At 37.6% G+C, this 27,759-nt stretch overlaps 1 protein-coding gene across 1 annotated transcript in view; it reads left to right on the top strand.

Annotated features, from left to right (window-relative positions):
• GRIN3A (glutamate ionotropic receptor NMDA type subunit 3A) overlaps positions 1-27,759 on the top strand; it is a 149,350-nt gene that overhangs the window by 21,673 nt on the left and 99,918 nt on the right. Inside the window, exon 2 of the mRNA XM_019729259.3 lies at positions 25,984-26,588. Coding sequence (XP_019584818.3) covers positions 25,984-26,588 — 605 coding nt within the window. The remainder of the gene's footprint in view (positions 1-25,983; positions 26,589-27,759) is intronic.

Raw genomic sequence — 27,759 nt, forward strand, 5'->3', positions numbered from 1 at the left:
TCTAGTCAGATTCTTTCATTTGATGTGCCATTGCTAGTGTTTTCCACTGTATGGGAAAGCCTTTGTCTCCATTAGTTTATTAACTGCATATCGTCCCAAGCTTTCGGATGTGTCTAGAATGTTGACAGTTGAGTTTTTTACAGTTTCCGTCATAAAATGTTCCACTATGAAGGTCTTTATTCATAAACTCTTTGTCCACTTTGTAGATTATTTCCTTAGCATAGATTTATGGAAGGGGACAACAAATGTTGGTTAACTGCAGTATTTCCAGGGATCTTTCTCATATGGGGTATGTTTTCTATACCCTTACATATCTCAGCCTGTCTTTGTTATTTTTCTTACAAATAAAAGATAGATTGACAAGACGTAAAATTCTTTCCCAAACAAATTCAACTAGATATTACTTTATTGTCTTTAAGCATTTAAGGTATTAGAAATAAGAAACTCATATTTATATTTATCAGTTTGAAGTTTACTTTTTTCTTTTCTTCCTAAATGCTTCAGTTTTTTTTAATTAAAACATTTGCCAGATAAGTCTAAGTACAGTTCATTTTTATTGAGTTTGCCAAGAATGATATGAGTCCATCAAACAGAGTTTTTTATAACAGAAAATTTTTCTTCAGATATGTCTTTGATTAGTCCTTCTATTCCTGTGGTTACAGTGTCTTTCTTAGGTACACCATAATCCTTAGGTTTATCCCCCATATTTAGTTGACCAAACAGTTTACATCCAAACCAAGACAATTTTGAAAGTGAAAATGGGGAACAGTTAATTATTACACAGAACAATAGGCATAAAACAGGAATTGTCTGAGTACAGACACACAGCCACCCTGCCCATCCTTTTTCATTACTTGCAGAGCTTGATTCTTTTGTTCTGTATCCTGAAAGGTTTTCTAACTTGTCTTCCACATCACTAATTCAGTGCTTTGCAATATTTATCATGCCTTTTATGCTTCCAAAGCATATTTGAAATCTATTATTGGGTTTTCAGTTTTCCTGTTTCTTTACATATAATACTATTCTTTTTCATTACATCCGATTATTGTTCATCTCAACATGTTCTCCTCTTGTGAATTACTCGTGTTTCATAAAAGTCATATTGTCCTGCTTATTGTTTCAATGTCAGGATTTTGTGTTTGTTTTCTAATTTTCCTTTGGCTTCTAAAATAAATCATTTGCAGAATATGTCTTTCCTTTTCTTTGCCTGTTCCACAGCATTCATATAGGGCCCATGTCGATTTGGGTTTTTTTTCAGGTGGGGGGAAGAGTTCTTATTCTAGAACAACAAGAAATCTATCTATACCCTCTGTATAGGTTGCTTAGGTTGCAGGCTGCTTAGGTTGCTAATTGCCTTACTTTGAATTCACTTATGTTCTGGCTGAATCCCCTTCTAATAAGTACAGCTGGAGACAAAGTTGCTGTGCATAACGCCCAAACCAAATCCCGTGCATGTGTTGTGACTGCTGAATGGAGCTGGAATCTGCTTCTTCCCTGCTGAGCTGCTTACTGATAATGTGAACCAGTGGCTCTTAATCAGTTCCTCAACCTATGCAGCCTTTTCAAAATATACCCCTAGGCTCCATCCTAGACCTCCTGGATCAATATTTTAGAAGACATAGGTTTGTGTATGTAAAAAATTTCCCAGGTATTTTTGATGTGCCTGCTTGATTGAGAATTGCTGATCTGAACCAAAAGTTCAATAGACTAATCTGTACTGAATGAAGTACATGAACAACAAAAGCAGAAACACAGCTGTTGGTTTGCATGTCTACTAAGGTGATTTCTGATTCTGCTACCTTCTATAATGCTTTTCTTGTGAGAATTAAACGCCTCCCATATACACTCCTCTTGAAGAAACAGGTTTTATCTAGATATAGAAATAAAACTACTAAACAGAGGAGGGAAGTGATTGAATGTCATTCTGACTACCTCAAAAAGCAGAACCCTTACAATGAGAGGCCATGGTGAGTCTTCTAATTTAACTAAATGATAGAAGGAAAGAGATGATGGTCATTATAGGTGTAAAGAACCAGAGGACCCAGGCTGCCTGAGTGTGAGTCCCGTCCATGCCACGTACTAGCTAAATGTTGTTAGGTAAGTCACTTAACCTCTCTATGCCTCAGTTTCCTCATCTACAAGACAGGGATAATAGGATCCATTTCAATGAGTTTTAAAGAAGATTAAGTGAAATAACTTATAGAAAGTTAAGAAATGCCTGGTGTATATTAAGCATTCAAGAAATGTTACCATGTTTCCCCGAAAATAAGAGCTAGCCAGACAATCAGCTCTATTGCATGCTTTAGAGCAAAAATTAATATAAGACCAGGTCTTACATTATTTAAGACCCGGTCTTATATTATAGTAAAATAAGACCAGGTCTTACATTAATTTTTGCTCCAAAACACACATTAGACCTGATTGTCCGGCTAGGTCTTATTTTCGGGGAAACACGGTAGCTACTATTATTTTCAGACACAATATCAACGTAATATTTTTTTTCTTCTGGTTCCATCAGCTTGCAGTTTGTGCAGCATTCTTCCATTCCAGCAATAAGTTTATTGTGAATAGAAGTTTCTGGAGTTGTGGGCTTTCACATTTTTATGTTTTATTTGATACTTTAGTAGGAGGTTGAGGAATGCTGCATCAGATCAGTTCCTGCATTTTATTGGAATTTTATGGTTAAGTTCTAGAATGGTGATCCATCACGGTAGTTTCAGTTTGAACGGGCAATCAATCATTTCATTTCTGCCCATGCTTTCATGCTATTTCCTACTGGCTGCCTTGTCTATTTCATCTCTTCTTCCACCTAGTTCTGTGACTTTGGAACAGTAACCTGGTTTGAAACATGTCAATACTGGATACCCTAGTTGAAGTCCAGGAAGAAAGTTGTTCTGTGTGGTTCCAAAGGCCTCCCTGGGTAATAGTCACCAGCAGGAAGTTTAGCTCAAAACCAAGATCTTTCTAAGCTGTCCAAGTGATTTAATAAACTGTCCGATATTGAGTGTGTCAGTGAGTGCCACTCAGGAAATAGAAACCACACCAATTATTTGAGGAGAGAAATTTTAATATAATGAATAATGAGTGAGGTGCAAAATTTAAGTTAATCAGGAAGGTTAGTAAGAGAACTCTGTAGTATGAAGATAGCAAATTCTGGAAGCCGTTACCATCTCCAGGGCTGAGGAACCCATAGGAAGAGGCTGGAATTTTAACACTTAGAAGCTTAAAGGAAAAGCCCTGTGAGGCTGAAACTCAGACATCTAAGAGAATGGAGTGCTTTCAGCTGACGATTGTGTCTCAGAGCTCCAAGAAGGGACCCAAAGGGGCTCAGATCCAGACCCCTAACTGGCAGGATAAAGTGGTTATGCAAGTAAGTATTGGAAACACTGCACTGGATTCAGCTGCTGTCCCGGGAAGGAACTGCTGAAGGGATGAAGAAGCATTGCTGGGGTGATGCTTAAAACCACAAGCGACCGAAAACCCACAGGAAGCAAACAGAAAGCCAACCGGAGGAAGCCAAATTCCTTCTCTTCCCTTTGGTCTTGCAGTACCCTCCTGGGGGCCTCTGCTGGCAGAGCCTACCAGGATCCCCCTGGCAAAGCAGAAATGTGGTTTGTAGAGTCCTAGCTCCAGCACGCCAAAGGACAGAAGTGGAAGGTGGGTTTGGAGCTGAGGGAGAAGAGCCATATCTGTCACATGGAGTCAAAGTATCAAAGAAATTGCTAGCATTCATTGCACCATTACTGCAGGCTAGGCATCATACTTTACTATATTTAATTCTCACTAAATCTTCTCTCGCAGCTCATATTTTTATCCTCACATTATTGTGGAGAGATTAGGTGTTCTTTGCTTAAGGTCACTCAACTAGTAAGAGGCACCGCCAGGAATCAAGTTCAGTCTTTGTAGCTCCAAAGCCTAACAGCTCCACTTCCTACAGTGGGTGGCATTGGTGCTATGGTTTCTTCGAACTCTGAGATGCGTTTATGAGTAGTTAATGTCTCTTTGCTCAACATTGTTTGATTTTGTTTTATTATCAATGAAATTATTATTTCACAACATTTAACACAGTATGTCAGGCATGTGTGCTTAACTGCAGAGAGCTGTGGAACAATTTTCCTGTTCATCTGAACTAAACAGATAGTTGAATCAGGCAATACAAAGTTTAGAAAAAATATATTAATGTGAATTATTTGCTTTGGCCATGTGCTTTGTCTTTCAGATTACCTGGAACAATGCTTTGTTGCCAATTGACTTTATGCCACATAATGTCACTGTAATTGTTTGGCAAAATTCCTCCCTTAGATACCTCATCACCAGAGGTTGACTCTCCTCAGTAGCTTCTCCATTAGGAAAGCAACTTGAGTAAACTGATTATATAATTTTGCCATAAATAGAAATCTCTGAGTTACAGTATGGATCTATGAAATAGGGGAATAATTGTGAAGTATCAACCGACTGCAGGTCTCTAGACTAGAGATCTCTATTTAGTCAATAAATTATTGCTCTTGAGAATAGACTTGGGACATCAATCATTGCCAAACCTTAATATAGCCACTGATTTCTGCAGAAGACTACTAATATTTGCAAATATTTTGGCATTCACCATGCAACAATAAATTTTTGCCTTAATTTATATTTATGCTTAAGACTAAAAGTATAATAAGAATTTTCTGACATAGAGAATTTGGTTGAAATACAAAATCACTATTATCTGTCATTCAAGATTTTTTGAGACCTAGATCCTTAGTTATCGTAGCTCCCTAGTCTCCTCTCACCCATCCCTACTCTGCCCAGATTATCATTTACCTATAAATACTAGTCCAATTTTTAAGGACTGGATTGATACTGCCAGTACTTCAAATCTAATCTTTTTGTAGTTCCTTCTTCTAGCCTCCCAAATTCACTCGGAGTTCTCTAAAACGAAGGATTTCTTGGAGTTCTCTAAAACAAAGGATTTCTATGAAAACCAATTTAAAAAGAGTACTAATAAAAGAGATACATTGTATATACAATAATTTTAAGTTCGGGATATTCAAACAACACTTTTTAAAGGCCTTTTACACCATCATATTATAGATATGGTATTTCATAAAAATACCGTTCCTGAATTGAGTAACAGACTCTTTCATAACTGAACGAGGAGCAAGTGCAGTGTGACGTTACCATAGTGTCTCATTTCCTTTAGGTCTTGGGTACAGGGCATGAGCTTTTTTTTTATTTTGGTATCTGTATGATAAAAACAATCACGCTCATTTGATGAGGATTTTATCATTTTCAAAGTAATTTTAGTTCACATAACCCCACATACACATAACAACCTACAACAACACTAAGAGGAAGGTATTACTCCCCCAACTTACAAATGAAGTTATAAAGAAACTGAACCTCAGGTAGGCTATTTTACCAAGCAAGTATTAAAATGAAATTTTCTGATTTTAAGTCCAGCCCTCTGTCCTCTAAGTCACTGCAGATTCAGAGATTCTTCTCAGGGCTTAGATAGTGAGTGTCGGAGCTGCTGTGACACCAGCGTAGAATCCAAAGGTCCTGACTCTTCTCAACATCGTAATCACTAGACTCTGTTGCCTCAACAACACCAGGCATATTCTGTGAAAGATCCCACAAGGAGAAAGTTGTACTCTGTTTCAATACATCATTTATTCTTTAAAGCTACCTTTAGGTTACCCCTTTGGCGTGTTAAGGTGTTATTTATTATCATCGGAAGCTGCTGAAGTGGATAAATAATGAATCTTGTTTCTTTCTGGAGGAGATTGTTTGAATTTTCTATTTGACCTTGAATACAGATTCACATATTTACCATTAGTTTCCCTTACACATCCAGCATCTAGACATCATAAGCAACCCACCTTCCTAGGAAAAAATCAGTTTCAAAAGAGAAAAAAAACAATACTTAAAGAATTGCATCATAGGATAGGACTTGGAAAATATGAACATGCTGTTAAAAGAGTGATTCCACTGTCCAGGGTCATTGGAGCATAGTGAAATTGCTTGTGTGTTATGATCATTTTGAATCCTTTTCAGAGGTTTTTGAAAATATTTGCAGCAGTTAAAAATCTAATCTTGAGCTTTCTACTATTATGTAGGATTCATAAAATATGTCCTATACTCATGTTGGGGATTTACTGCAAAATTTTATGTGAGAGCCCGCAAAGTTACTTAGAAGATTTTTAATAAACATCTGCAAGACATTAGTGTAGACTTTATAACTTTCAAGCTGTAGGCTCACTCATCTGGTATAAAAATTTCAAGCTAGCCATGGAAATGCATAAGACAAATCATTATCCTATTATTTCTGAAGATTTATGCCTTGAACAGATAATAAATTTAATTCTGGATCTCTAAACCAAAATGACTCATTCATTGTTAATTTTAATTATATAAATAGAATCTTATGGTAGGTGTCATATAGATAATACCGAGGTCACATTAGTATCTGTGATCTTGAGCTCATGGAGGGGTGGGATCTAGCCACCATCTCTCCTTTCATGCAGAGCATTCTACACTCACTATAGCTTAGCTATACTATCAGATAGTCCCCTCGTGCCAATGGAGCAAAATATGCTTAAATTGGCTCTACACGTATGTATTCATATAAAGCCATCACAAAAATCACATTATCTTCTTTGAAAAGATACTGCAAAGACATATGATGCTACTCTCTTTGCCATTGGACAGCACATTTTCCATGATAAATAATATTAAATCCCTGAAAAATCATAAAATTCAATTAGCTATTCAAGTTTTAAAATGGGATTGCATGAGTTACTTAGTGATCTATTTGACTACTATTAGCGCTCAATCACTTACATGGCTTCAGGACCCTTCAGAATGAAAAATATTTTATTCTCATCAGCTAACTCATTTTAAACTCTTCACCCAATAGTAGGATTGTTCACATTTTCTTTTTATCTAAGTCTGTTGCATATTCAGTACCTCCAAGGACCGCCCCCCCTCCTATTTTTTGTATTGAGAAATTCTTTCTTTTCCTCACCTGGTAATTAGCAAGATGCAACTGTTTAACATTAAGGGGACAGCCTTGCCAAAGCACTATCCAAAGAGAAGTGAGCAACTTCTGACTTTGTGCTCCTTTCTACTCTCCTCCTCTGCAGAAACTTGAAACGTGAACAGTAGAATGTTACCCTTGCCCAGAGGCTCCTAGCATTCCAAGAGGGAAGTCAAAGTTCTCCATGTACTAATCCCAAATCCTTAGGTAGTCTTCCACAGTTAAGAATGAAAACAATTGCCTTGATATCATCTTAAAACTGTAGGCATATTATGTAGTGTTAGAAATGTCTACTTACACTAGAGAGGTAAGTGCATTAGGAGTTAGTTTACTTCTTAAATAAGATGACTCCATCTATATCTATTTCTTATTTCTGAGCAGCTGTCAATCTGGGATATTTTAAAAGACGTATGAAGAAGGTATCACCAGGGCAGCCAAAAAGAAGACCTTCCTTGACTGTGCCAAAGATATGTACGATCAGGCAATAAACTAGCCATAAAGAACAGCAGTCAAATGGTTGTATATAGGATTTGGGTTTGAATTCCATCATTTAAACTTATTAGACATAAACAGTTACTGGTGATAATAAATTAAGCTAGACAGTGTGTCCCCAGTTCAGTACATAAATGATTACCATGGACAGAAAAGTGAAGACATTTCTGCTGATGTAGCTACAACCCTAGGGCTACTTGTGGACTCTTATGCATAGTGCTATACTCCATAAGACAAAATATACTGCTGGGAAATTTGCATTTTTAACATACGATTTCCACAGTTGACATTTAAACATCATGATTGTTTACTCCACTGGGAAATACTGGCATCTTTTGCAAATTTCAGTGGCTGTTGAATAATTGCTGTTGGGATGTTTCCTGCTTATCATTTGCTGATTTAGTCTCACCACCTCATTACAAGTCTGTGATTTCTTTTCTGAAATCTGTGAGTTTCATTGGCAAGTTTAAAAAAAAAATAGGAGATGAATCCTTTTGGACTTGGTCATTTGGCAATACATTCATTCTCCTTCTTTCTCTTGGTCTCCCTTGTGTGCAACATTCTATAGTTTTAGATAAGCGTAGGGGTGAAGAATGAAATCTGTGTCCAAGGAGCAAACTGAAGCTTCCTGGTCTATCTGGGAATTAAATGAGCTGTTGCTTCAAAGGATCCTATGATGACCCCTTCTGGCATCACATTCTAATGCTCTGCCACATGGGCAGGGAGGACTTTTCCTAATGACCTGCATTACGAAGGAGAGGCACCATTTCCCTGAAATGATTTATTATCTAATGTGTCATAAATTAAATGCAATAATGTCAGTCCTTCCAGCACCCTGATTGCATAATCTGATTGCATATTTTTTAATTTTTCCTCTCCAAACTATAGCTTTATCTACTAGGGCTAGAATCTACAGAAGAATGGAAATTATTATTGTTCACTTCTTAGGGTTATTATTGAAGGTGTCATATTCATGCTGAATTCACATTCGTCCTGAGACAGACCATGACCACGCAGGGAGTTTTTTGCATGCATTCACATTTATTCAGCCTGACGTTGCATTATGTTAAACAATAGCAGGGATTGATTATATTGTAGGAAGTGGAAAGGTCAGAAGAGTGAATTCACTACCAAATTGTCAATAAGGAGCCTCTGTATTCCTTTGAAAAGAAGGTTCTAGTATTTGGTGGGGCAGAACAGGGTTGGAGGGAATTAAGTATAAATTAATTAAATCCTTCCCATTTCAGTTTTAACAGCTTTTCCGTAAGAAAATCTTCCCTGATTCCCCAGACTCAGTCACTCTGGAATGTACTCTCTATACTCTACTTTAGGTTCATGGAACTTATTATTATAACTGTGAACTTACTTGAAATGATTCTTGCCCCTCTCCCTCTGTTTTTTTTTTTTTAAACAAATCTCACCAAGTAGTAACACATAGTGATTAAAAGTACGGCTTCTCGAGCCTGATTTTGAATCCCATCTTGGCTTCTTACTAGTTGTGTGACCTTCCTCTATAAAATGTTAGTAATTCCTACATCATAGAGAGTTTTTATAAGGATTACATGAGTTAATAGTTGTAAAACACTTAGCTGCCTGGTAAACAGTCAGCATTCATTCAATAATCGTTACCTATTATTTATTTTATTAATATCTATCTTGCCCCCTAAGACTCTAAACTCCATGAAGATAAATGACATGTCTGTTTTGTTCATCCCCATCACATTCCCAATATGTGTTACAGTTTCTGGCACATAGTAGCAATTCAACAAATATTTTCTGAATGAAAATATATTTAAAATATATTGCCTAAAAACATGAGTTGCTCTGGAAATGAATATGACCTCAAACACCAAAGGATTAAATAAGATCTCTCTATAACATTACATTAAGCTATTGAATGGACTAGCCCTATTCTATCGAGAAACACTGTGTGAGAGTAATTTAGGAAACATGATTGGATCCACAGATATCCAATTTTGCAGAAAAGAGCTATCGCAGTGAGGTTTTTTTTACATGTATAATAGCTAAAATATCTCATCTTTTTAAGACAATAGCCAATGCAGCAAGCTGTTTGAATATGATGATAATGGTTTCTAATGCTCAGTAAATACAGTCACTTGCCATTATTGCACTCCTTTTAAAGGAAGCTCTTTGCCTTTTTTAAAACAGGAGAGAAAGCTAGAGATAGAGCCACAAAGGAGATAAAAGTTAGATAAAGAAATTTAGAGACTAAGGTAGATCAAGATCAAGGCAGAGACAGAGACACAAAAGGACGTGGAGGCAAAGGAAGTGCCAGATGGGCTTGGATGGAGCCAGAGGTAGCAAAGAAAGACAGATTCCTATAGGTCAACCACCCCAAAATAATTCCTCTTAGATATGTCTCATCAGTCAAAGAATGAGCTTTTGAAGTTTTGAGTAGAAAGATAAATTTTACCATGTGATAGAGAGGCATCCTGCGTCAGTGAGTCAGTCAGCCAACAAATGCCGCTAAACATTAATCGAGTCCCCAAGGATACAGTGAAGATAAGTGTTTGGGCCCTCTGGAAACTTTCACTTTACTAGTGAGAAACTAGTCAACAAACAAGTAAGGTAATTTCCGTATTGACCAGCTCACTGAAGAAGAGAAAATTGTGTTCTATGAAGAAAATGATGGATTTCGTGGTGGGTGGTAGAGTGTGGAGGCTCCTGCTGTTAGATGGAAAGCCGGAATTGGAGCTGAGGCCTGAATGGAGAGACAGAATCAGTCCTCTGGGGGAAGAGTATTCCCAACTTGCATAAAAAAGAAGGGACAGCAAGTACAAGGTTGGGGCATAAAGGCTTTGAGACCACACAGGTGGAGTGTGAGTGAGCTTAGAAGAGGAGGCAGGGCCAACATTTAGGGCACATTTTGCTCTCCTGGCAGTAGGAAGCTATTAAAGTGTTTTAAGCAAAAGAATGATGTGGATTTAGATTTTTAAAAAGATCTCTCTGCCTGCTATGCGCAGAACTGATTGCCAGGCAGGCAGCGGTGGAGGCAGGAAGACTAGTGACAGGCTGTCACATTAGTCCAGCTGACAGATGGAGGCTTGCTCTGGAAGCAGTGAGATAATGAAAGTGACTGAATTCAGGATATATTTCGGAGTGAATGAGACTTACTGATGGATTAATGAGTGATGTGAAGGAAAAAAGGGGTTAAACATTGACGGCTTAGTTTTTGGCTTGAACCGTTGGTGTGCGTGATGGTACAATCACGGTGACTTGGGGAGGGCTTTAAGGGAAGTGGATTTGGCAGGGGTATCTGGAGTGAGGGTAAGAGGAAAGAGCACAATGAATCGCTTTGGATTTGTTACGTTTCAGTGCCAAATAGGAACCCAAAAGGAGATACCCAGAAGGCAGTCAAATACACAAGGTCCAGCTTAGAGAATAAAGGGTATATAGGTAGTGCTTAAATTTAGTAGGCTGGAGTATAGATAAGAAAAGGAGATGTAAGTACAGAACGAGCCTTGGGGTACCTCACCTTTAGAAAATGATACCCTGAGAAGAATCAACTGGTGAGAAAGGAAGAAAACAAGACCTATGGGATTGAAAAGCCTAGAGGATGAAGGGTTTCAAAGGAAAGTGAACAACTGTATCAAATGGTATTTAGAGGTGAGTCACAGGTAGAATAAACAACAGCCTTTAGTTTCAGCAGTATTTGGTCATCAATTGCTTTAATAAAAGTTGTCATGGTGAATTTGAAAGCTTGATTGGATGAGAAAAAATGGAAAATGAGGAAGTGGAAATTTTAAGCCTCGATAAATCTTCACACTTGTGCTGAGGAAAAGAAGTAAGACCTGGAATAGTAGCTGGAGGAGGAAAATGGATGACACTGAAAAAAAATTGTGAGCTGATGGGAGATCCCAGGGGAGAGAGAGAAACTGCTGAAGCAAATTCTAGAACAAGGTCATCAGGGAGGTGAAAGAGAGGAATGAAAAAAACTCCCCATGTTTTCTATAATTGAAAGTTGCCAGACACTTCAGGAACGAATTCTGGGCCCACCTCATAGCATTCTGCACTTTATTTCCTTGAGAAAGAGTAAGCATCTTTACTCTTTTGCCATATACAAGTACGGACATTATGTGGCAAACTAGACTAATTCAGGACAAGGAGAGGTTGATACCGTGGTTTCATTGTCCATATTACCCTCTCCCCATTCTCCATGCCAGTATAGCTGTGTCTCTGAATTCAAGTAAACAGAAGCCTGATTACTTTTTTTTTTTTATGAAAAATACCAGATACTTTCTTAGTAGTAATAGATGTGGTATTTTGTTTTAAACTCCTGATAAAACTTCTGTTACCTTCCTTTATCCTTTTCACAGTCCCTACGTCATTAACATAGTCTTCTTCATTGACTGTCATTTCCATTTACTTTGTTGGGAAACCATTCTAGCTTGGTACTGAGATTTCAGTTATTTCTCCAGTCCTTTAATGGTACCTCACTTTAGATAACAGATAAGTAACTAAAAGGTTGCCTCAATATGGATAGCTTTATATATTGAATCATGTTTTAAATGCACCAGTGTTGAGCATTTAAACAAGTTCAGTTATGAATAATTTATAAAGCCCAATAAATATCTCCCCACAACCATATTCAGTGTAAAGAAAATGAATGACACGCATTGAGTTTGTGCATATCATGATTCACTGGTATTTCTAAACAGTGCCTCAGGTGTGTCTGCACTTGAGCAGTTCTGTCAATCCTCTCAGTGTTCAGGTGCCACTTTTTTGATTGACATCGGAGAAGATTTGTGTCTTCTTGGAAGGATAAGATTTTATGGGATTGCGGATAATAATTACTCTTGCATCTGGAGAGAAACCATATTAGTCAAATTGGAAGGAAAATAGCTCATAAAAAACAGACACACATCTCAGTAAAGGTCAGGCTTCTCTGTCTAAATCTAAACTACACATCACCATTTATTCATTCAACCCACAAATCTTCGCTGTGAGTCTCTTATTTTCTGGGCACTATTACTCAAAATTTTACTATAAAAGATAACATCACTAGCCCCCACATAGTCCAGGGAAGGAGAGAAATGAATAAACTAAGAATGACTAGCCATGTAATAAGTGACTGGGGGTATGTACAGAGTATGGTATGGCAGCAGATAAAAGCAAGGCAAGTAATTCAATTTGAGAGTGAGGCAAGTCAGTAATGTTTACCTGGAGAAAAGCCTGAGCATAGCCTTGAAAGATGATAAGGGATTAGTGATGCAAAAAGGAAGGTAAAGAGTGTTCTGGGCAAAGAAAATGACCTATCCCATGGATGTGGAAACAAGAGAGCTGGAGCACTTGTGTGTTCCAAGCTTTTTGGAATGGCTTCCAAGATAAAAGAAAACTAAGATATACTTAGAAAATTGAATAAACAGGACAAGATGACACCACTGTTGTGTTTCAAAGGAGATAAGCATGAGGGCTGGAATACACAGAGATGTAACAGCCTGCTCTGATGGGTCTTGCATAATCTGGAAAGAGGGACAAGAGATATGATATCAGAGAAAACCATCAACATTGTGAATTTAGCATTTTGAGATGATGGACTATGTTATAAAAGCAAGGTTATCAATTTTCTCTCCCTCTCTCTCGCTCTCTCTCTCTTTTTTCTTTCCTGGAAATAGTAAAGATCTCTCAAGGTCCCTGAGACTGTGGATCTATGTTCCCTGGACTGACTTAGAAAACATAATGATGGTCTTTGGCGGTTCTTGCCATTTTAAAGCCTAAAATCTTTTAGTGTGATATGTAAGAGATACAAAGAAAATAGTGCCAATAGAGGCTAAATAATGCTAACAGAATGAATATACATGGACTGTAAATAATTCCAGAAAAAGACAATTCAGGGTTCATATAATCAGATGGAAACCCAGAAAATTCATTTCATTCGATTGATTCTTTTTAGCACTAAATATATTAATAATTAATATATCTGTGCTCTCAAGACATGATAGGGTTGTATATGTTTGTTACAGTGGAGAAGAAAAATTATTGAATTCATAAATCAGTGCACTATTTATGAATGTCTTACAACTAAGTGAACTTGTTGCAACAATGTTGCTAACCTTCTTTGATATCAGAGGGATTATTCATTATGAATTTGTACCAACTGGACAGTTAACCAAGGTTACTATCTGGAAGTGCTGAAAAGGCTGCGTGAAAAGTTAGACAACCTGAACTTTTTGCTAACAATTTGTGGCTCTTGCCTCATGACAATGCACCAGCTTACACAGCACTGTCTGTGAGGGAGTTTTTAGCCAGTATACAGATAACTGTATTGAAACACCCTCCCTACTCACCTCGTCTGGCCCCCAATGACTTCTTTCTTTACCCAAAGATAAAGGAAATATTGAAAGCAAGACATTTTGATGACATTCAGGACGTCAAGTGTTATACGACGACAGCTCTGATGGTCATTCCACAAAAAGAGTTCCAAAATTGCTTTGAAGGGTGGACTAGGCACTGGTGTTAGTGCATAGCTTCCAAGGGGAGCACTTCGAAGGTGACCCTAGTGATATTCAGCAATGAGGTATGTAGCACTTTTTCTAGGATGAGTTCGTGAACTTCATTGCCGTACCTCGTATTTATACATCTCTTATAAAGGGTAATTACTTGTGTCTTAAGGACTACAGAGAGATATTAGAATGTGTAAGTTAGGCTGAGCCTGAATCCTTTAAAATTCAGGAGATAACATTAAATCCAAGTAGATATTCATAAATATTAAAATGTAGTCATATTCACTAATCACCGTAATGAAGACAGACCACCTCAATTGAACAAATTACTAACCTTTCTAAAAGAAAGAGACTAATTCATGGCATTCCATAAACTATCAGGAATTTGGGTTAGGTGAACTTTAAGGTCCCTTCCAAACCAAATGATAAAATCCTAAGTGCATAATTGGCTTTTGGTGAATCATTCAAGCTTTAATATTTCTGCCCTATCTGATGATTATCTGATTATTGAATGGATATGGGCAAGTGAGTTCATAACAGGACCAGATGCAATCCAAATCTTAAATTTGAAAACTAGCCAAATGGGTCTTTTTTTATTTCCTCATCAGTGACAAGGCTTACATAGACCATCCTGAGAGAACACAGGCCTGTTCAGTTAGAGTTCATTGTCCTGGACCTGAGGTCACCAGAGCTGCTTCAGGAGCCTTTGAGTTTGATCACTAATTCATGAGAAAGTACTGCCTCTGTCACCAGTGACTTCAAGAACTAAATTCAACGTTTCCAATGCCCTCTTACTTTGAACAAGGATTTGAAAGGTATAAAGAATTAATTATGCTAATGAGTGCTTAGTAATGCAAATGAAATAAAATGTCATTGCGTCAAAGCTCAATCATAATTAGTAGATCACATGTTTTGAAATAAGGTGCTAAAATGAAAATTTACTGAGCTACTGTTTAATGGCATGCTAATACTATTTCTAGTGTTGAACTGGTCAATGGTAGGTAGCACGTAATGAATGTGAGTCACTAAAAACTTTTAAAATTTCCAAATGAAATAAGAAGCCACTATGCAGTTAAACTGATTTTATAATTATGCAATTAAAATGAGGTGCTAAACCAGTATATATAAAAGTCATATTACATCACAATTAGTTGAACCGTGATTTAAATGTATAAAACATGTACTTGTATCTTTAAAAAAAAAGAAAAAGTCTTATGGAATTGAGGAAAAAAGTTTATGTCAACTGTGGTGTTAGTTCTAGAGGGTATTTAAAAAAGAAATAATCAGCATTTAGCTGAGTTTTCATTCTTAGTGTAATAAAGCAAATTAGCATGTGACACAAGCCATCTCTTAATAATGGTTTTAAGCTGCATTGACATAATTACATTTCCAGAGGAAATTTAACTTTCATGCTAGACAGTTTAATTATCTGGTGCACATTTCAATAGTTCCTGGCCCTGTTGTGAACTCACTTGTCAAAAATATAAAAATATTTTTGTAAGAAAATATGCCAGAGTTTGTCACCAAGAGTGTCTATAAAAATAATTTGAATATTTTGATAAGTTTTATTTACCATGTAAATCATCTTCCTACTGATACATATAAACGTGTAGGCTCATTCAAATATTACTTAATTTGACCAAACCTGGGTGGTGATACAGGAACTAAAATCAGTCTTAAGCCAATATCTTTATTCCAGAGTTCTTACAATGTAACAAATAATCTTGTTCTCCTTAATATAAAGATGGAAAAAGTTGGCATAGAATTTGAAAATTATATCTAACTTTAAAATTCTACTCCAGAAATGTCTCCTTTACCTCTGTGTATATTATTGATCCTGCCACCCCCTACTGTCCAAGAAACACACATTCAGATGCGTTGTGTCTTCCATTTTTATAGTGTTCTTTACTTCATAAAGCACTCACATGTATAACAACATGTCATCCCCACTCTGCCCTGAAGTAGTTGGTTGACTGTTAAGTATTATTCTCTTGTCACAGCTGAAGAAATGGAAGTCAAGTTCCTCAAAATAATCCTGATTTCAAATCCATCCACAGCCTCTTCAATCCTGCTAAAGCTCATCCATTTTGCTTATAGGATGGTTTTGATGTACTTTACTTTTATTTTAGACCAAATTATGACATGATCATTACTCTCTTTTCCTAGCTCCAAGCGTATTAAATGGGGCTGCAAGAAGGTGTTAAAGGTAGGCATGCTGACACAATCAAAAGGGATAGTAGTTAACCTGACACCATGGCAGGAAAGAGAAAATACACTTTCTAAAGAGGCTCAAGAGCTCTGGTATCACCATAAGCTCAGCTCCATTTGGTTCAGTCAACGTGGAAACCAGCTGTGTCGGACAGGCTCTGAGTGTGTGATGGTCCTGCAGCCAGGCACAATGACTGGTGTTGACATCAGAATGCTGTGAGTCATTGGAGAAAGATCAATTATGCCAGCCCAAGAAAGGAAGTATGCTAATTTTAATAATAATAATAATAACAGCAGCAGCAGTAATAAGGCTACTCGTACCAAGTACTTACTACATATCAGACGTGTGATGAAGCCTCTCTGATTGTCAGATTCTGCCTTCTTCTGGCCTCCTCCTCTCTTCCCAATTATCCATGGTCCTCCCAATTATCCTTGACCTCCACCTGCAGACTTGGTCCTTCCTGCCCCAGTGCTCAGGGCTCATTCAAATGTAGGCAAGAATGCTGTGAAATATTTGCCTCATAATCTAAGACTCAAAAACCAAATCACCATTCCTTTTAGTCGGGCTCAAACCTATGCGGTATTTCTCATTGTGGTCTACTGCCCTATTCCTAAACCGTTCCTCACTATGTGATACTAGTACCCTCTAGATTTTAAACTCTATGGAAGAAAAGACCATCTGGGTCTTACTAACTATGGTAGCCTCAGTAGTCAGTATCCAATGCCTGGCACAAAATATGTATCAAAATAGGAATTCAACTGTTTGTTAAATAAGCTGAAAATACCAGTGTAGCTAGCCCTTATGCATCAGTTCTCTTGGTGTAATGTTCCTAATCTCATCAGCATTGTTATCATCTTGTTTATAAACCACCACTTACTATTTACTATGTACTGATGCTCTATATACATTAATGTTATTTAATCCTCACAAACATTGCAAGGCAGGCAGTATTATTTTCATCACACAGAAGAGGAAAATGAAGCTTTATGAGGCTTCATGATCTTCACAGAGTCTGTCATGTGACTGGTAAATGGCAGAACCACATTTCAAACAAAGATCTGAGTTACTTCACATAGTGCCACCATGTTTTCTCCTCTGGACTGTCCTGGGAATTGCAGTGATCTTCTAAACCCCAGACCAAGGTTTTGGACTTTGTTGCTTGCTGATAGTCTTGCGTGATGTCAGATGCCCAGATTTCCAATGACTACCTGTGGCTGCTTCACCCTTTCCTATGTTGGGACGTTTTGCCTGAGCTGACTGTTCTGCTAAGCACCACATGACGGCATATCTTTTGTAGCCATATGCTCTCGATCAAAGCCCTCCCTTCCCCAAGTGGATGACAGTACTAAGCCTGAAGGGTTGCACCTGCATAGGTGTATCTTGTATAAGTGGGCTGGGAGAAGAGGGCTCAGAGCATGAGTGGCAGCCAAAGGTTTCCAAGATTACCGAGGGTCAAGCGAGAGAAACAGTATAACCATAGGGAACAAAAGGCAGAAGTGGGGGGGGGGGAAATACAGATGAATTAGTGGAGTGTCAATAATTAGATGGGACTCGAATGGGGGAAACAATGCATGATCGAAAGCTCAGTGCAAGAAGCTTGAGTAATTGCCACGAACCAATCTGCTATGCCCCTGCATTTCCTTTTTGGAAATTGGCCTTGGAAAAAAGATTGAGTTTGTTCAAAGGGAACTGTATGCATGCTTCTCCTGTTGCTTCTGCCTGTAGACATACATCTCTGTATCCTTGGCCTGGCAGATAATAGGCTTTCAACACACGTTTTGTTGGAGGAGCGAATCCACTAGGATTGATGACAGTGTTATGCATGTCAACACTTCTTCCTAAGACTGGGCCAATCTACCACGTCTGCTCTAGCCCAGGGGAGACCAGCCTTCCCTATATTGCTTCAGTGAAATAGACTGCACCTAGCATGATGGGCAATATTAGGCCAACTGCACCATGCATCCACAATCCTGCCGTATGAAGCATTCGCTGCATTTTACTACTGTTTTGTACTGTTTGATAAATATCACGCAAAATCCTGAGGTATAAGTCCGAAAATCTTTGTTGACAACCTCATACATATTGGTTGAACACCATCATGATTATAGCTTCAACCATGAAATTTAGTGAAATCTAAATGAAAATTTTAAGTGAATTTTTCCAAATTTTCTTCTACCGAACACAAAACTGATGCCATTAATTATGCAACTGTCTTTCTTTGTTAAATTACCATTAATGAAGAAATGCAAGCCTTACCCTTTCACAATAGTTGTCACAAATGGGAGGATGAACGAAGACAATGTCTGGAAAGCCAGGTGCACACTGGGCAGCAGGATAGCCCCCTCGCTGGCTCCCATGTGCCAGCCACACAGGGCATGTCTGTTCTGACCCATGCCACAATACATCTTAAAAGTGACTTGACTGCCTGAGCCTTTAGGATTACTTGCCAATAATTAAAACTATAAAATGCCAAGGCTCTACTTCACACGTTGCTTTTATCAAGTGGAGGGAGCAGTATAGAGTACCGGCCAAAAGCGTAAGTCCTACATGTTTGGATTTCGGATCCAGGCTCTCTTTCTTAGTAGCTGTGCAACCTTGGGAAAGTAACTCGCTCTTTCTGAGCCTCACTTTTGTCATCTGTTAAAAGAGGCTAATCGCTGTAGTCTCCTCATGAGGCGATTGTGAAGATAAAATAAGACAATATTCATAAAGCACTAGGGACATTACCAGGTATTCTTAGGTCTTCATTTGTATTATTTTATTAGATTACAATTTCTGGGCAAGATCTCTGCATTATGTTTGCCTGAATCCTTAATGCAACCATAACAACAGTTAATTTATTTAAAAGCCTGTGCTTCTAAGGGAATAAGCTTTAATTTTCAGAAAAAGAAAAAAAAAAAGACCTCTCTATAATATAGGTCAAATGAGGTGTGAGATAATGAAATCAGAAAACGTCCTGCAGCCTTGTTGGCTGAGCAGAAGTGATAGCAGCATGGAAAGCTGGTTCTGAGCCCCTTAAACACCTCTAATAATCAGCAGACTAATGAAAGGAAGGGGATTTCGTCTCTCTTAAAAGGAGTGGAAATATTATGCTCACTTGAGCTTTCTGAGCTTTGGCCTAGAAGGCAAAGTTAAATGGGTTTGCTTGCCAGGAAACAACTGAGAGAATTTCATCTTTTCTCCATTCTTGAAGTAAACCCGGCTTCATTACCTCTTTTCTTCTGTCAAGGGAATATCTCAAAGCTCTCTGGCCTGTTCTTTACTGCATCCAATCCTGTTTTTAAAACCTTTAGTGATCCAGAAAATAGCTGAATCTGTGCTCTCAGGCAGAACAAAGATCGATGGGGGATCTCCAACTGCTGGCACCGAAAATTTCTTCGCTTGTGACACTAGAACTAGTTACCAAAATGTAGGGGAGAGAGGGTACTCTGCTGTAAACATAATATCTCCCAAATCAATAGCCTCTGTCATCCTGAGATAGAGTTGCTGTTTTCCTACTAAGGATTTGGTGTAATTGGTATGTGTAAAAGATATCTATTTCAGGGACCATTGTGTGACAGTAGACAAGAGAAAGGAAAAAGCAATAGCAAAGAAAAAAGTGGTCCCACAGTCACTTTAGCAAGCACTTCCAACACAATGACTTAACTCTAAGCCAACTGTGACAGCTACCACTTACTGACCCTCACTCTGTGCCAGACGTTTTCCACGCATTATCTCATTCTCACATTTTAGTCTCAAAATGGGTCTGTAAGGTAGGAGGTAATATTATCCTCGTTTTGGAGATGAGGAATTTATGACTCAGAAATACTAAATACCTTGTAGAAGGCCACATGGCTCATAAATGTTGGAGCCAGAATTGAAGCATAGGTTGTGCTGACTACTAAACCCTAACCACTATACTTTACTGCCTCTCAGAAGAGGAAAGAAACGCTCAGCTAACTTACTTTACCACCAGCAAGGACAGCTTAGGACTTAAGAACATTGTAGATACTAAGAAAGAGGACAATCAGAATCAAACAGTGGGAATATAGGAGTAGGTGGTGACTTCAAATATTGAAAGATAGTACCTAGTCAGAGAAGAATGAATGGTCTAAACAAGACCACATTCTTAGTTAAATACGTATGTTTTTATAAATCATTATATATGTTTACCTATATATAGTGAGTTCAAATCATCTTTATAGACATCCCTTATTTTTTCTAAAGTCCCAAATATGGGGTGCTTATCCAATGAAAATATTTACATCCACCTATCCCTACTAATCATAATTATTAAACTTTTCTTGGGACATTCTTCCCCCATCCCAGTTTTGCCACATCCTATTACATGTGCAATGATTTCCATAATTTATAATTACATTAAATGTCTATTTGTCTACTTACTACAATCATGTCTTCTACTTTCAAGTATCTGGAATGGGTTCAGATATGCATTCATCATTACTCTTTACAGAGGGTCTAGCTGACAGCACAAAAATCTAGGATGGGATCAAAGGGTCACTGATATTTTCTGACTTTTACATGGTTACCTGTTTCTTCACATTAATAAAGAAAAACGAATCCTTTCTGTCATTTTCAGCAAGTAAGTATTAAATGTGAAATGAAAAAGTAAGATATCGTCTATCTCCAACCCACTGTATAGGCAACAGGAAATTTTTTGCAGAGGTCAAGGCACAAAAGCGTTTTTGTTGATTGAGTGAGATTAGTCAAGGATTCTATTTCCTGATTGATTAGTAAATGTTCTTTATAATTTGTGAATATAACTCTTTGTCTATCAATTTCATTGCAAATATCCTCCTGTTTCTCGTGTTTCTTTTATGATAGGTGTCTAATGCTAGAAATAAGGTAAATTGTAGTATTTTTTTAAGGTATGTCTCTTTGTGATTGCTGAAGCATATTTACCTATTTGGTCTTTTAGTGATATGACGTTGTATTTTCACTCTTAAATGGCCTAGAATTTACTTTTAATATATAGTGGAATTAGGAATTTAAATGATATTATTTTTCCAAATAATCTATTTTTTCAACTCCTAATCTCACATACATTTCTTCTATACTCCTTTAAAACTTAAATGTATAATATATTAACATAGTATATTAGCTCAATGTACTTCTTTATATGCATTTACATCTGTTCGATTTATTTACCTGTTAATCCTTTTGTTAGTACTTCCCTGTTTTAATTATTAATGTTTTATAAAAATTGCATTTTCTTACGTGTTCTAATACTTTTTAAGGCAAGGCCCCTCTATAATTTTTCTTTTTCCAAATTTTCTTACCATGCTTGCCTGACTTTTCTGTGTGTGAAATTTTAACATTTGATAAATCCACTCTGATCCATAGCAGATGAAGTAATCTCCCTCTGCACCACTGAATGATTCTCTAACACATTTGCAATCCTCTGACACTGGCACCTGCATTGTCATCTTGGTGACTCCTCTCTCCCTCCAGCTCTGCACTTGACTTGAGATTTCATTCATGAGTGCATTTCAGTATGGCTATTTCCCATCCATACTTCTTGCCCTAGACTTTTCGACATTTCTGCCTCCAGAATAATGTAGAAATAGATAATGGAAATAAACCCCTAAAAATCTGGATTAGAGCAGCGTATCATCTTAGGTAGAAATAAATATTCAGTTCAAAGTGTAGGAAAATTACATTTGAAGGTCCTTTAAATTGCCTATTTAGTTTGGCATATATGGTTTTAAGTATACAACTATGTTTAACAATATGTATATATTACAATTCATAAATATATATATATTACATTCATTATATATACACACACTCATTTAGGGAAAGGAGAATTATCAGCTCTATTTAACTTCATATTTTCTCTCCCCCTACCTCCCTTTACTGTGCCTATTTATTTTAATTTACATAAATTGAATGTACTTATGAGGCAGTTTTACTCTATTGCATGGTTGAGAGAGTCTTCCTGATTCTTGGTTTGTTCTGTTACTGGATCTCTGATTTAGGAGGTAAGCTGTAAAAACTATTTTTAAAAATTATACCTTCTTTCAGGTCCTGGGTTTTGCCCTTTGCAAAAAGCAAACTATATGTAAGACATAGGTTTTGTTTTTCAATTTGGTTTGATAGGTCTTATTTAATTTTTGTCCCAGATTTTATCAACCTTTACTATAAAGGTTGAATTTTAGTGTTATAAGTTTTCATCTCTGTGTGTGTGTGTGTGTGTGTGTGTGTGTGTGTGTGTGTGTGTGTGTGTGTGTATGCACATGTGCCTGTGCCTTTACATTATATGGAGAGAAATTGGGAGATGCTACATCTGAAGGTGCTAGATAAATACAATATAACTAGATACTTCTAAAGTATTATTGAATAAATATTTGTTTGAAGAATTGTGTTCCTTGAATCTATGAAAGGATTAATTTCAACATCTGGAATTTCTTAACTGAATCGTTTGTAGGGATGAGCGTGATTACATGGATTAATCATTATCCATGGGAGTGGGGGGATCGGTCTTCATTTTACTCCCATGTCACTCTCTGATGCCAAATGCATTTGTTTCTCTGTCTGGTGCTAAGTGCTCAATATGAGTAGCTATTTCGCTTCCCAATTTAGCAAGAGGAGAACATTTTCATCCCTGTCTCCGTTACAGCTTGCTCCTCACACACTGATTTTAATGAATCCCTCTGTAGGAAATACATCATGGGCCTTTGTTCCAACTGGGCACAAAAGACTGGGTCTTGAAGCTCTGTTAGGAAAGAGCTTCTCAGTCTTTCAATGAAGAAATTATGATCATAACCCAGGACTTGAAGTAAGCACACAACCAAAAGAATTCTGTTTGACAAACAATCACCGGTTCACTAAGAACTGTGCTAGAAGAGATGGTTGAGATGTGCTCTTGGTCCTAAAGAAGCTTCCAGTCTGGGGTGGGAGATAAACACATAACCAGTTAGCTACACTGTGGTGTGAAGAGTTCTGTAAAAGAGAGGGATGAACAAAAATGACCCCATGACACAGACATGAGATGATTAATTCTGCTTGGTCAGCAGTCAGAGGAACACTCCAACAAAAGCTCAATTCACCACTGCAGGATATCAACAGGGCAAAATTATTGTGAGGAAAAAAAAGATCAGCAGCAGCAGAAACAGCTAGAAGTGCTGCATGAACTAGTTTCTGGAAATCTGCGTGGAAGAGCTGAGTTTTGCGGGATGAATATGAATACAGGCAAATGCATTCCCAGGTGGAGAGATCAGCATATCAAATTTGTGTAGGCATGAAAATGCTCTCTCTCATACAAGAGAAATAAATTGTCCTCTATGACTTGTCTTGATGTACATGTTTGGAGTATTGAGGATTAAAGACTAGGAATGGCCTCTTAAGCAGTATTACTGATTTTGAAATTTATCCTGTGGGTGATTCAGAGGTTATGGTGCGGAAGAAAGACATGGTCATATTTATGTTTTAGAAAGAAAACTGGCAACAGGATAGGGAGCTGAGGCCAAGAAAACAGTTGGGAATAATTTGTTCCTGCCAGGTATATGTAGAGCTTGCCTTCCATTGCTCTTTACTCTGGAAGAGGGTTAAAGCAGAGGAGGAAATAAGAGAGGAAGAAAGAGAGGAAGAAAGCTAATAGAGGAGGGCGGAAAACTCTTGAGCAATTTATGTTAATCACTAGTAGGAATGAGGAAGTGAAGCTTTCATTCCTTTTTACCTCAAGATCTTATATAGCTTCTCAAGCCTGTAAACCAGGCACTACCTACTGGATAATGTCTCCCAGTGTTTGACACCTTTCTCTCTTTTGCCTCTCATATCTGATCATGTCATTGCATTTTAATTTAAAAACAAACAAACAACAACACAACTTTTCTCATTGCCCTTGGCACCATTTATTTCCAACACTGGCTTCCAGTTTACGCACTGAGCACTAATTAAGATCCTGGAAGGCCTGTTTCCCCTCTTCCTGTTGAATGCAGCCTAAAGATGATCCCCCCCACAAAGTTCTGTTTTTATCATTACAAACCCTGCTTGAAGCTTAATTTGGAAGGGCAAAAGTCAAAATCTCAGAATAAATTTTAAGACTCTGTCCTACCTATCACCATGATTGCTTTCATTTACTGCCTTTGGTCATAGTTTTTGTCCGATAAATTCCTTTGGAATCTTCACTCCTCATTCTACACAAATCAAAACACTTTTAGTCCTTTAAAGAATTCAAAGTTCAACTCAAATTCTATTTCTTGTTTCACATTTTTTGACAGGTAAGGGAAGGCCACACTTCTTTCCTTTTGTACAAAGGCTTGAAACTTTACTGAGAAAGTCCTTCTCATTTTTCTACTTATATTATTGACCTGAATGTTTGGCACTTTCTCAAAAATAGTGTAATAGTCCAATAGTTCCCAATGGGAACATATTTAGTTCAATTTGGCCAATATAGAGGGTGCCAAAGTACACCTTTTAAGAAAGGGAAAAAACTGTATGAAAATTACACTGATGGTAACCACTTTGAGCACCTCTTGTAATTGCAGAAGTCAAACATGACTTGTATTCATCTTTTGTTATCGGTATGTATTCAGTATTACAATTTTAATGCAGTTTTTTTCCTTTCTTAAAATGTGTATACTTTTTTTGGCACCCTCTGTATTTACCATGCACCTAATGTGAAAGAAGTTGTACTAAACATTCTCAAGATGTCAATATTAAAGGATAGTTACGTCGAATGTCTGCTCTCAGCGAGAACAGTTTAACAAATTTATTCATTAGAGGACTGCTGCCACTTCACCTATATGATTAATAACTTGTGACTCTTCAAATAAGATACTCTTCCTTCATTGAGTTGGTGAGTTCTATAAACAGATAAAATTGTGGTGGAAGTTACATAAGCACACATTTCACAGCAAGAATCCCGTCTCAGTAGATACAGAAATGTAATCAAGCCTTCAGTGTTGGACTATTCACTTAATCTTAGTATATATATTGTTAATTATTCCACATGTCTTATTCTGTTCAGGCTGCTAGAACACAGACTGCTTGCAAACAGCAGAAATTTATTCCTTACAGTTCTGGAGGCTGGAAGTTCGAGATCATGGTGCTAGCCTGGTTGGGCAAGGGCCCGTCTTTTGGGTCACAGACTGCCAACTTCTCACTGTGTTCTCACATGGTAGAAGGGACAAGGGAGCTCTCTGAAACCTCTCAAGCGTTAGTGTCATTCACGAAGTTTCCACCCTCATGATTTAATCACTTCCCAAAGTCCCTACCTTCTCATACCATCACATTGAGCATTTGTAGTATTTCCACATATGAATTGGGGGAAGCACAAATATTCAGATCATAGCACCACATGTATTAGAAGAAATTCTTCCTCGGGGGCTAAAAGTTTAGGAAACTATGATGCATTCATTTTCCACACCATTCTTTTACAAGTCCCTGCTATTGATTTTAAAGGAAAGTGAAAGTAATTTCTTTCAGTTATTTCACCTGAAAGGAAAATTTAACAAACAGGTTAATAACAGCAATAGTTAGAAATGGGATGCACAAAGGGAACAGTCTAAGGAAGTAGACAAGATTGATAAAAATTTAAGACTAAATGTATGTATGGTTGTGTCACCCCTGCTGTCTGACACCCTTAGCAAACATTATAAGGAAATCAGTTGTAAGAAATCAGTAATTCCATTAAAATTCCCACAGCTTTCCAAATAATGGGAATTTTATCCCAGAGACATTTGAGTATCTCAGGGAAAAATAAGGGATTAAGCCTTATAAGAAAACAAAATACCTTATGTTATAATCTTTGACCGAAGCTTTCTAATTCTTCTTTTTCGTATCTTTAAATACAGAATCCCCTTCACCTACAACTGAGTTTAGAAAATTCCTTAAGTTCTGATGCTGATGTCACTGTCTCAATCCTGACCATGAACAACTGGTACAATTTTAGCTTGTTGCTCTGCCAGGAAGACTGGAATATCACCGACTTCCTCCTCCTTACCCAGAATAATTCCAAGTTCCACCTCGGGTCTGTCATCAACATCACCGCCAACCTCTCCTCCCCTGAGGATCTCTTAAGTTTCCTGCAGGTCCAGCTTGAGGGCATTAAGAACAGCACACCCACGATGGTGATGTTTGGCTGCGACATGGAAAGTATCCGGCAGATTTTCGAAATGGCCACCCAGTTTGGGGTGATGCCCCCTGAGCTGCATTGGGTGCTGGGGGATTCCCAGAACGTCCAGGAACTGAGGACAGAAGGTCTGCCCTTGGGGCTCATTGCTCATGGAAAAACAACACAGTCAGTCTTTGAGTACTATGTACAAGATGCTATGGAACTGGTTGCAAGAGCTGTAGCCACAGCCACCATGATCCAGCCAGAACTTGCGCTCATTCCCAGCACAATGAACTGCATGGACGTGGAAACTGCAAATCTCACTTCAGGACAGTATCTGTCAAGGTAGGATGCAAGGCCTGGGTCATATCTCCACTCCTGGGGCTGCTGTGACAGGAAGTAAAATTTCCCTATCGATCTCTTTGGCAAAAATCTTGACTCCGAATAACTTTAATAATATTTCTGAGAGGTTTTCAGGTTACATAAGTTTAGAATTTCATGATCTGTCACCTGGAATTTGATCTACAGACTTTTAGCACATGGTGTATTGTGGGGAACACTCAGTCCTGCTTTTAAACCCGGGCTTAGGCCTTTACTACTTGTGTATTCTTGGCAAGTGATTTAACAACTCTGAGCCTCAGTTTTCTAATCAGTAAACTGGGATAATATTGAATAGCTCGATATATGATAATAAAGATACCATGAAATTATATATGAAAAGTACCTAACACTGTGCTTGGCTGATAGTAAACAAGTGTTTCTATGCCTGCCCATATTTTCCCATAACAACAGACTTGAAAAACATCTCCCTAAATCTATACAGAGAAAAAAAATTAGTCAAGCAAGAAATAGACCTTTCTCTCTCCTCCCAGGCATTGATGCTGACGGCAGTATAGAGCAGTGGTTAAAGGCATAAACCCTGGAGCCAGACTCTGAACTTGAATTTTAGCTCTGCCTCTTACTACTTGTGTGACTTGGTCGAGTTTTACTTAACTTCTCTGAGCCTTAGTTTCCTATGTTCTATATCTATTTATATAATCAATAGATCCTACTATCCATGAAGTCATTATAATAGATAGATGGATAGATACATAGACAAAATGAGCTAAAAGCTTACAGGAAATGATTGAATACATATATATATATATATATATATATATATATATATATATATATATATATATATATATTGTGTGTGTGTGTGTGTGTGTGTTTAATTTAGGTACTTTTCCTCTCTAGTTCCTCAGCCTGGTTCAGAACCTGTGATGAAAAAAAGCCCATTTAAATTAAAGAATAGCCCATTTTATAGAAATGGTTTTCATGATCCCCAGAAAAAGGAAATCATCCTTAAAGGATATTTTATAGGGGACCTAGATTTTTTTCTGAAAAGGACCACGTATAGTCAGAGAGGCCAAATCAGAGAATTATTGCTCATTCAGAGACGAAGGCTCAGCTCTAGGCGAGGCCCCGTTTTTAAGCAGTCCTACGGGAACAGGGACGCTTGACTGTATTGAGG

The sequence above is a fragment of the Rhinolophus sinicus genome, chromosome 16, assembly GCF_057876585.1.
Source record: "Rhinolophus sinicus isolate RSI-liver-muscle chromosome 16, RSI-T2T, whole genome shotgun sequence".
NCBI lineage: Eukaryota > Metazoa > Chordata > Mammalia > Chiroptera > Rhinolophidae > Rhinolophus > Rhinolophus sinicus.